We start from the raw sequence: 11,114 nt of genomic DNA, 5'->3' as shown, positions 1-11,114 counted from the left end.
ATTGAAGCCAGCTACATAGTGTAGTCCTCTGTTTTAAATATCCCCTCAGGGGCCTTCAGGCCTAGCTGTGTAGGTGCAGGTGGTTCAGGGATCAAAGGCCTTTCCTTCCAGCCTGAGGGTCCAGGCTCCAAGTGCTCCTGACTTCTCTTTCTCCTGGCACCGCAGGTGCACGCATGCTACTCTGGGTGCCTCCTCAAGGCTTGCCCCAAAGGCCTCTGTGGGTAAAACATTTGCCCAGCAAGAGGGGCGAGCTGAGACTTGCTCTGAGCGTGGGGTCAGTCTGAGGCCCGGCTGTACTGTGTTAGGTCAGCCCGGGGGTGGGAAGAACAGAGGGGGATCGCCCCGGGGTGCATGCAGTCAAGCCTGCTAGGGCCAGGTGGGAAGGCGTCCCTGCAAAGGACCACTCCGGGCCTGCAGGCCTGGGCGCTGAAGCGTCTTCCAGGGACCTACGGCCGAGCTGAGCGGTGGACGAGGGGGACTGCGAGGCCTAGCGGAGGAGCCGAGCGGGAGGCCGACTGGGGGCGGGGACCGAGGGCGCCAGGGGCCACAGGGCGGTGCGCTCCCGGGCTCCGCCGCAGGCTGCGCGCCCCTCCCGCCCCGGCCCCGGCCCGAGCCGCTCGCCGCCGCCGTCGCCGTCGCCGCCGTAGCCGCAGCCGCCGCCAGGCCGCGCCCCGCCCCTCGCCGCCGCCGCTCCCGGGGAGGCTGCGCTCGAGCTGCGGCGCCGGCTGCAGCCGCCTGGGCCCCGGGCCCGGCTCCTCCCGCGCCGCCCGGGCGATGAGAAGCTGCTTCTGCGTGAGACGGAGCCGGGACCCGCCGCCGCCGCCCCAGCGGGGAACAGTTAAGTGAGGCCCGCGCGGGAAGACGGGCGGGGGCGGGCGGGCGGGCGCGGGTGGAGCCGGCCGGGCCCAGGCCTGCGGGCTGCTTGCCCAGCCCCGCGTGGGGACAGGCCCCGGGAGGGCGGCCTCCTCCCGGCGCGGTGTCGCCGGCTCTCGGGGCACCGGCTCGGCCCTGAGGCTGGAACGAGCTGGGGACTCGAGTGGCAGCAGCGTTCCGAGGGTGGAGCCAGGTGAGGGGCGACGCTCTCCACCGGGGCACACGCTGGGGACAGTTCCCTTGACTCGCCTGGCCCTGGGTCCGGCTCTCTACTGTCACGTGGGTGCGGAGGAGCGCGCACCTGACCCTCAGGCATCCTTACTACCTGGGGGCACCCGAACTGTGGGGCACCTGTCTGCAAGGTGACCAGCCATCCAGGAAGCATGGTAGGGCACGTTGATGAGCCTCCCCTTGCAATGACTCCAAGCCAGGGCAAGTGAGGCCCCAAGGCGCTGCTTGGCCACATCCTCAGAGACAGGCGCAGTGAATAGGGTAGACAGACCCAGGAGCATCTTTGTTCCCTTTGTCTTCAGTACACAGCTGTCCCTAAATTATCAGCCTATTTCTCTTCTGTCCCCTGACCCCCAGCGACCTGTTCAGCGAGATAAGGTGGGTGAGGGTGAGGACAGGCAGGCCCAAGGCAAATGGCCATTGCCCTTACTCCCTGCCCCCACTGGAGACCCAAAGCGCCTGGATTTTCAGCCCCATTGGCAGACAGCGGCCAGGGCTCCTCTTTCAGGGCCTTTGTCTCTGGTGGTGCCTTATTGGAGTAATCTCTGTGTTTCCCGACAGCTGGCTGGATGCTATCTCCTTTTAACAGGGCTGGGCAAATCTTATCAGCTGCCTTGGAAAAGTCAGAAGCTCTGTAAAAAAAAAAACCTAGACTAACTGGAAAAGTCTGAGCCAGGGGGAGGTTGGTTACTCTCTTGCCAGTTGGGGAATCGCTTGGGGGTGCTTTGAGGAGTTGTGTCACACCCATCGTGTCTCTGAGAATCCGGCCTTCTGCAGGGACCCGGGCACCAAGACCCATGAAAGTTGACTGATGGATCAATGGCTGGTTTATTGAGTATAAAAATCAGCCTTTCTCATTCACATGGCCCATTCCCTTTTCGGGTTTCTCTGTTCCTGATACAGGCTAAAGACCTTTGCTGGACGTAAATTGGTGGACCTTGACCACTCTAGAATATTTTAAATGCGAAGGTTTTAAGAATAAGACCTTGGCCTGTGTCTGGCTTTTCTGCTCGCTGTGTATCATCGGTCAAATGAATGAAGTTTTCTGAGTCGTCGTTTCCTGGTATGCAGTAGACTGACACTATAGTGACTGTCATAGGGTTATGGTAGGATCTAAGTGAAGTGCTGAGAATTTAACGTAGTGCCTGCCCTAGTGTGCTTGCTGAGTTATCGGTAAAAGCAGTCCTTCCCAGGACTCCGGATCGAACCTGCGCGTGTTGGCGAGCTCTCCCACGGAGCTACATCAGTGTAACCCCGCTAGCAGTTACCGTTAAGCACTTGGAAATGAAGCTTGCTCATTTCGTTTGGTTTTGGAGTGCCTCTTTGTAGGGATGAGAAGGCCGTTTTCAGGGCAATAGAAAGCTATGCAGTGGTGGACACGGCTTGGACTTGAGAGCTTGGGTTGAGTTCTGTCACACTCTTTCGACCTCGGGTGACCCTAATAAAGCACTACCCCTTTCTTGAACCCCCCCCCCCATTTTTCCTAATTTCGAAAGTGGCTTAAAAATGATCCCTACCCTGTAAGGATCATCAATCAGGAAGGCACTTGACCCTTCAAGAGGCGGAGAGCATCACAGAAATTAAGTGGGATCCGGCACTCAGCAGGCCTAACGCTTACATGATTTGTTGCTGGGGTCAGGCCCCGTCAGAAGACTAACCCAGGGATATCTTGATTTTCCTTCTGTGCTACAAGGCCACGTGGCCACGTGAATACAATGTCTGGACGCCCTGTCTGGGCTTAAGGAGTCAGGGAGAGTTCCAGCATTGAACTTCTGCTCATTTCATGGCAGATCTGCTTTGGAGGGATCCGAAGCCAAGTGGCTTGGGTCCCTCCGCTGTGGCCAGTTAGAAGTGCTCCACGGTTCATGTCCAAAGAGCGGTGGCCTCGCCACCCAGCCACATAATGGCGGTGTTGGAGTTGCGCATGGGAAGTGTCAAGTACTGTTGGGACAGTGAACATGACGAAAGACCGCGTGGCTGGATGGGCTTGGGCCGAGGATTCTGGTTACTGGCTGAGGATGGTAAGCAGAGCCTTCTTTGCCAGTTGGTGGTATCTGGCAGCAGGGGGCCTGCAGTGAGCCACTTCCCCTCTTGTGTCCTCTGCTGTCCCTGGGGCTCTCCTTAGCGGCAGCTTACTGTGCTGCCCCAGGATATTGTGGTTTCTCAATGTGGTCTGCAGAGAGAGGGCGGGAGTCAGTCTCCTCCATGCAGCTGCCTAGGAGGCAGAGCCACCGGCAGGGTGTGCATGACACTGGACATCCTATGGGCGTGTGTTTGGCTTAGTTGACACACTCCTGGCAAGATACTAAGCTTGTCCTGGCAGAAATCTGAGAGCCCCGTGGGCCCAGATCCCAGGGCCACGCGCTGGAGCTCAGTAGCTCAGCTTCCCCGAGGAAGGAGGGCCCTGTAGCTGGTCCTGGTCTGGAGTTTTACTAGTGTGTTCTTTGTATCCATAGATACAGGTATGGGTGCACAGGCTACAGTCACACTTTTAAAAAATTTTTAAAAACTTGTAGGTCCGAGGAATTAAACTCAGGTCTTCAGCTTAATGAAAAGTGCCTTTACCTGTTGAGCCATCTTCCTGGCCCATTTATGAGTTTGTTTTAAGATTTATTTTTATGTTTTAATTATCTATATGTGAGTGTGCTTATAGGCATATGCACATGACAGCAGGCACTCTTGTAGGCTCAAAGAGGATTTTGGAGCCCCTGGAGCTGGAGTTACAGGTAGTTCTGAGCCACCCAACGCAGGTGCCGGGAACCAAAGTTGGGTCCTCTGCAAGGGCAGCACGTAGTGTCAACCATTGAGCTGTTCCTCTAGCTCCATACATGCTTTTTTTTTGTTTTGTTTTTATTTATTTATTTTTCTTTTGGTTTTCAAGACAGGGTTTCTCTGTGTAATAGCTTTGGCTGTCCTGAACTCACTCTGTAGACCAGACTGGCCTTGAACTCACAGAGATCCTGTCTCTGTCTCCTGAATGCTGCTTCTACCATGCCTGCTTATACATGAGTTTTTTGTTTTTTGGTTTTTTTTTTTGTGTGTGTGGTTTTTTTTTTTTTTTTTTTTTTTTTTTTTAGACAGGGTTTCTCTGTGTAGACTTGGCTGTCCTAGACTTGCTTTGTAGACCAGGCTGACCTCAAACTCACAGTGATCCGCCTGCCTCTGCCTCCCGAGTGCTGGGATTAAAGGTGTGTGCCACCACCGCCCGGCTATACAAGAGTTCTTAATGAGCCCAACACACCTGGGCAGCTTATAAAAATGTAAAAATCAGGACTCCATCCCCAGACTTCATTGTGGCAGAATCTCTAGGAAAGGGACTCTGGAACCTTAGTAAGCACATTTTGGGTGTTCTTATGCCTGCTGAAATTTAAGGACAGTGGTCCTTGATACTTTTAGAAAAGCGTTAAATGCGGAATACATAAACTTTAGCAACTTTGCTGGTGCTAAGGGTGTAGATCAGTGACAGGGACTCTGGTCACATTGTTGTGCAGCTGAGCTATGGAGTTTCTCTGTTTGTGTTTGTGTACATTTGCATGTGTGCAGAGGTCAGTGGTCAGCCTCACACTGTTCCTCAGAACCACATCCACTTTGTTTTTTGAGGCAGGGTTTCTCATTAGCCTGGATCCTTGTTAATTAGGCTAGGCTGGCCAGTGTGGCCCACAAAGCCTCCCGTCTCCTCAGCACTGGGATTCCAAGCATGTGTTACCATTTCTGGGCTTTCATTTATATATCTGTTTATTTTAAAGTTTATTATATTTCATGCATATTCATGTCTTGCTTGCATGTATGTCAGTGTACAGTGTGCTCCCATAGAGGACGGAAGAGGCCATCCGATCCCCTGGAACTGGGGCTGCAGATGGCCGTTGGCCACCGTGTGGGTGCTTGGAACTGAACCCAGCTCCTTTGGAAGAGCAACCATTAAATACTCTGTACAGCTGAGCCATCTTTCCAGCAACACCCACCCACTTCTGTCTGGCTTTTTGGCATGGGTTTCTGGGAACTGAACTCAGGTCCTCTTGTGTTTTCAAGGCAGAATCATCTCCCCAGCTCTAATCTCTGAACCTTTTTTTGGCTTGCAAAATTGAAATCATCAAACAACTCCCTCTCTTGCGGCCCCTGGCAACCTTCTGTTCTACGTTCCGTCTCCCTGAGTGGGCCATGCTAGGAGCCTTATGGAGCTGGAACCCAACCTGTGTAACCTTTTCTGAGTGGCTTATTTTATTTAGCACAGTATCCTCACAGTTCATCACGTTACGGGTCGGGTCAGGTTTTCCTTCCTTTTGAAGGTTGAATGATGTATGATTGAGCGTATTGACTCTTTCATTTGCCCATTCATCATATTTCAGCCGTTGAATGAGGCTGTTCTGACTCTGGTTTCAATTCTTTGGGGGTATATAGTTGGAAGTAGATCATATAAAAACATTGTTCTTAATCCTTAGGGGAATTAACATACTTTTTCTGATAAAATGGCAGCTGCAGCCAGGCGTGGTGGTGCATGCCTATAATCCCAGCACTCAGGGAAGCAGAGGTGGGTGGACCTCTGTGAGTTCGAAGCCAGCCTGATCTACAAAGTGAGTCCAGGACAGTCAAGGCTACACAGAGAGACCCTATCTTGGGAGAAAAAAAGATGGTTGCTGTATATATTCCCACCAATAACATCAAAGCTTTAATTTCTCCATATCCTCCCGTCATTTGCAACTTCTGCTTTTCTTTTGGGAGGAGCCAACGGAATGGGTATAAGATGCTTCACTGTGGTTTGGGTTTTAACTTTCATTTCCCAGGGACTTCCTAGGTGAACATCGTCTCCTGTGGTGCATGTTGTCTGTGCATCTCTCACCCTCGGAGAAATGCCTGTTCAAGTCATTTGCCCACTAAAAACAAGTCAGTTGACTCTTGTTGAGCTGTAGGTCTTTATAGATTTGAATATAACCCCTCATCAGATACCGTGAGCAGATACGGTGAACAAGCATGCCCCATCGTTCTCTCTGCTGCCTTTTTTAATCCTGTTGATCGTGTCCGCTGATGCGACTCTAGATGTTTCAGGCACATTGTAATTCCATAGAGAAAACGTATCTGCTACTCCTGCTGCAGTTGGTGAAAACTCAGGGCTGGGTCGATTGATTTGCATAGAGCCACACAGCATTCTGGTCTGACTCTAAAGCCGCGCCTTCTCCATTCCTGTGCTCTGCTGGCCGGCTCTACACTGCCTAATAACATTAGCAAGCCTGGGGAGGCTGAAGGAGGCCATGTAGGTGGAAGAGGCATAGGGTTGAGGTCCTAGTATGGCCTGCTTTGGACCACTTGTCCTGCCCTAAGGAACTGTGCTTTTTAATTGAGTTTAGTTGGATTGTTGTTTATTTGCTTGTTTTGGCATTACATAAAGTTGTTCGAGAACCCATCTGTAGCTCGATGTGGCCACAGAAGTCCCCTTTTGTTCACACCACTGTACCTTGGTTGGTGTCAGCAAGGCCCAAACCATCCCACCTTCTGTCTCTAGGGAGGCCAGGTCTTCCCTCTACTGGAGGTGTGCCCTCGTCCACAGCCAGTTGCCTTGGGGTTAGTCCTGCAGCCTGGGTCAACACCTTGCTGTGCTGCTTGTACTGTGGAGCTTCTCTCAGTCTGCATTGCATTATCCAGTCTCAGCCGGGGTAGGGAGTGAGGTTGCTGGATGGACAGGCTCTGCAGTGCTGGGGCACTCTTAGCCCCTTTCAGGCCCTCAGATATCACTATTGCATCGAGATCCACCTTTGGAAACATCTGGAAGATTGCAGGGCCACCTCCCCTCCACGTGTGGCTACTTCTTGAATTCCGTTTGCCCTTCTGGGACATTAGTGGCCTTGCTGGGGGTCCCATCAGGAGGGGCCAGTTAGGTTTGCTATCACTGTTGCTTCTGCAGCATTATGCAGTCTCCTTAATCTGCTGAAACTTTGGCAGTATTTGAGAGGGCAAAAACTTCACTCATGTATTCTTTATCCACACACTGGACGTGTATTGAGCACTTATATCAGCATGCTGCACATAGCACACCTTTCAACAGTGTGAGGAAAGCATATAGCCTGAGCAGTAAGCCTGTGTGCACATGCGCCTTTGTTTATGCTAGTGTACGTGAGTGTATGTGTGTGCGAAGTCCACCTGCTAAGGGCGATATTAGAGTTCTGGGCGATGATATTTGTGTGGATGGGCAGTAGGAGAAGGCTTGGGAAAATCCGAGAAATGACTGTAATGTTGAGTGGTGGGGGCGGGTGTCTATGGGAGAGAAGCTGGGTGACTTTGGCCGACCAGTGCTGGGGAGGGAGAGGCTAGGGAGCTCCTTCTGAGATCCTTCTCAGAGGAAGGTCACTTTCAAGTTCATTTCATTTCATCCACCATTTGCCTATCAGCCATACAGTAAGGACCAACCATCGGGTTCTTGACTTGCAGGTAGTGACCAGCTGTTGCAGCATTAACTGGGATCCTGTGAGGAAGATGCAGGCCCCGGTCCCTGGCAGCCCCCAGGAGTCTGTTTCTAGTATGGGGGCTCAGGGCTGTCCCAGGAGATATACAAGCTGCATACAAGCTGCCATCAGTCAGTAGGGTCCTGCTCCCAAATGCAGGAGAGTACCTCGCTCATCCTAGCTCTCCACAGATGTCCGGCCCTGTTAGGGAGGAGAATGTGAGAGGATGTGTCAAGGTGAGTCAAGTCAGGTGTCAGTGGGCATCTGCAGGTAAAGTCAGCCAGCAGAGTACCAGATACATCCCTGAGTTTTAGGAGAGAACGGGAAGGCCCTTGTCAGCTGTCGGATGGACCAATTAGATTGATGAATATCCCAGAGAGACGGTCGAGATGGGAAAGCCAAAAAGGATACATGGGCTGTGGGAGCCCATCAGCCCAGCACTGAGGTAACGTGGCATTCATACTCTGCTGACACTGGCTGTCAGGACAGTGTGTGACTTACTTATACTATGGAGCCAAACATAAAAGGACCCTTGCTCTCATGACCTCTTGGGATGATTTTGTTTGCTGGGTATTTGCCCTTCTGTCAGGGTCTTTCAGTATGGTGCCACCAGGCTAGACCTGATGGGAGTGGGCAGGGCCAATCCTCACTCGCTGTGATCATAGGTAAGGCAGAGTGTTCTGGTGTTATCTTTGCTCTGGTGGACTCTGCCTTTCAACTGTGTTCCAGGGCTGTGCAGAGCTAGGTTCCTTCAGGCAGCTTTGTCTGGGCGGTGCCAGGATGCTCCATTCTACATTTGTGCTTTATGGGAACCAGGGATGGTCTCCCCATGGTTAGCGTAAGTGAGAAAGGTCTGATTGGACTGATGCATTTGTGTACCAGACTCTTCTATCAGGAAAAACCCAGACCCTCTACTGGGGGAAGAGGAAGTGCTCACTATTGTTCCTTGCTTCCCATCTAGAAAATTCTTCGTAACTTAGGAGAGCTTAGAGAAATATTTGCCATCACTCCCTGGTATTAGAACAGCTTTCCCAGTAGTCGGTGGCCTGTTGCCACGTGCCTATCCAACAGCAGTTGCCTCAGGGGCTTAAGTTCCTGATGGGTCACCAACTTAACCTGTGCACATAGCAAGGTGTAGGTGGACCAGGTCCCTTGTGAGCTTCTACAGCAGACTCCCTTCAGCTGTGTGCACGAGCCCTCTCAGGCAGCCTGGCTGCGGCTGCATACTCCCTGGGTGCTTCGTGGCAGCTGGTCTCAGCTTGATGCCTCCAAGCGAGGGAAGTTTTTGTATCTTTGTTCTGTGCCCTGTGGGGTGTGTTGGGGGAGACCCAGCCGCCATCCTGAGGACAGGGCTGTGCCTTTTATCTTTTCCTTGTCAGGTGAAAGGTGCTGGCGCTTGGGAGGTTCCAGAGTGAGTGTGGAGTCCCGCAGAAGAGATACAAAGTCTCACCCCGACCCCCCCCCCCCTGTCTGTGGGCACCTGGATGTAGCAGCAGCTTTGCTGGGGGAGAGAGTCTGTCCTTGTGCCCTTGGAGGGTGAAAATGTCTCCCTTTCCTGCCCCACAAGCAGCAGGGTTATGGGCAGTTTGTGTCTTTGGTGCCCTTGTGCTTGGACTCCAAGCAAACTGAACACAGTTCATCCTTCTGTAGGGACTTAATTAATGCAATGGTTTTGCCATTTCACTTACAGCCGGCCAGTTTAGCCTGCCCCCTCCCTGCCTTAGTACTTTGAAATTACTCTTTTCAGAAGATACTTGATTACGCCTTTCTTTAGCCCTGGTGGGCAGCACTGGCTTTAGAGCCAGCCTTGTCCACGCTCTCTGCAGGGAGGCCAGGATGGCAGGGAGGCCAGGCCTCCTTTGAAGGCTGCAGCTCCTGCCCCCTGCCGCCCTTGTTCTGGAAAGCACTTTAAACTGACCCTACCTCCCCACCTCCAGCCACCGCTGGGAGGGCCTCTGTGGAGGGAGTGTGTGTTGTTAGCTGGGTTTTGATTTCAGTACTGGAGTTGATAAAACGAGATAAACCCCAGGCTCACTAAGGCCGTGGAAATTAAACAGAGATGATATCAAAGTTCCCCCGAGTTTTCAGCTGTGCTACAGTAGCCTCGCTTTCTCCTGGGCTGGGGCCTGAGGCAGTCTTTGATTCTGAAACAATGAGCAGCATCAGTTAAGCCCAGAACTGCTGACTTTCAGGATTAAGTGCGTGGTTGTGGTAGTTCTTTGATCAGCTACAAGGGAGCAGTGTGGTGTCGGCCTGCCACTGCGGGAAGGGGCTTCATAGTTAAAGCTCACCTCTCTGTGAGCCCCCGTGGTAGTGTTGTTGAGATGCCGCACAGTGGGGAGGCAGACTTACCTCCTCCTGGCCAGCCCTCCACTGAAAATGCATCTAACACAGTGGCGGTAGGGAGGGGGCCCCTCCCTTGGGAGACCTCACTTGCACAGTGCACGCACACACTCTCGCCTTAACTCTCTTCCTTTGAGGTGAGGGCTGTCTCAGGGAGACACAAGACCAGATGCCTGGAGCAGGGCCCTGCAGCCCTCAGCCTGGGAATGCTCTGCCAGAGGCCTCAGACCCTTTCAGGAAAGGCCTAGCAGGTTACAAGTGGGAGAATAGCTCAAGGTCACTGTCACCAAGGCCAAGAGCAGACGTGACTCCCAAGGACCCAGCACCTTCCTTCCTTGCGCTGGCCTGTGTTGAAAACCCACTTTGTTCAGATTGGCTCGGTATTGGCCATCATCTGGCCACCCATGGCGGGAGTCCACTCTGGCTTTCCCAGTGGACACCTCCTGCGGCCACAGCTGAATGGCCCAGTGTTGCTCCTCTGCCCGCTTCCTCCAAGCTGGTCCTGCTACCTGTGCTTGGTAATAGAGCCCCTGTGTGCCGTGGATCCTGCACGCGCCAGGCTGTACATCAACCCCGTCCCTCCTGTGCGGAGCTCAGATCTCCCTCATTAGGCCTGAATTTACCTCTGTCCTACACAAACATGGCCTTAGCTCATTTTTATTGTTGTAAATTATTTATGAGGGGAATGTTGAATCTCGAAACTGAGGTGTGAGGAAAATTAATCCCATGTTACTTTTATCTTTCTGTACTTTTCTCCCCTTTGCCTGACTTATTGAGCTATTGGCCAGAGGAAAAAAGCGCTTCGGCATTTTAAAATATAATTAGTGTTGAACCTGCTTTCCCATTTGGCCAGGATGCTGGTCTCTGTGAAACAGAGCTCAGGCTAGACTGAGCACAATGCCTCTGCCTCTGCCAGTGGCCACCAGCTGGGTGTCTGGGAACGAGCCTCAGTTTCCCCTTGTGTAAAATAAGGCTAGCTTGGTGGCCCCTCCAGCTCCGAGTGCCTGCCGACAAGGAACCTGAGAGAATACTCTGAATTTGCAGAGTTCTGTACACGTGTGACAGAGTGTGTTCTCATGGTGGAGGGGCCGCTTTGATGGAACTGGAGTTGCTGCAGGAAGTGTTTTACCCAGTCACCCCAGTCTGGCTGGTCACCCCAGGCTGGCCGGCCACCCCAGGCTGGCCGGTCACCCCAGCCTGGCTGGTCAGTCACCCCAGTCTGGCTGGTCACCC

The 11,114-nt window shown here is 52.9% G+C and overlaps 1 protein-coding gene across 5 annotated transcripts in view; it reads left to right on the top strand.

The window, feature by feature from the left end:
• The first annotated feature begins 647 nt into the window (after window positions 1–647).
• MVB12B (multivesicular body subunit 12B) overlaps window positions 648–11,114 on the top strand; it is a 163,771-nt gene continuing 153,304 nt past the window's right edge. The window contains exon 1 of one of the 5 annotated variants that reach the window (XM_084797663.1): window positions 648–837. In XM_084797663.1, coding sequence (XP_084653789.1) covers window positions 775–837 — 63 coding nt within the window. In that variant the 5' untranslated portion in view covers window positions 648–774. Of the gene's footprint in view, window positions 838–921; window positions 1,067–1,120; window positions 1,260–11,114 lie in introns of those variants that run through there. The other 4 variants (XM_084797665.1, XM_084797664.1, XM_084797667.1 and 1 more) reach the window with 4 other exon arrangements.

The sequence above is a fragment of the Acomys minous genome (assembly GCF_964271855.1).
Source record: "Acomys minous genome assembly, chromosome: 10".
Classification (NCBI taxonomy): domain Eukaryota; kingdom Metazoa; phylum Chordata; class Mammalia; order Rodentia; family Muridae; genus Acomys; species Acomys minous.
Note: the sequence above shows the minus strand (reverse complement) of the source record. Positions and strands in the feature narration are given on the sequence as shown.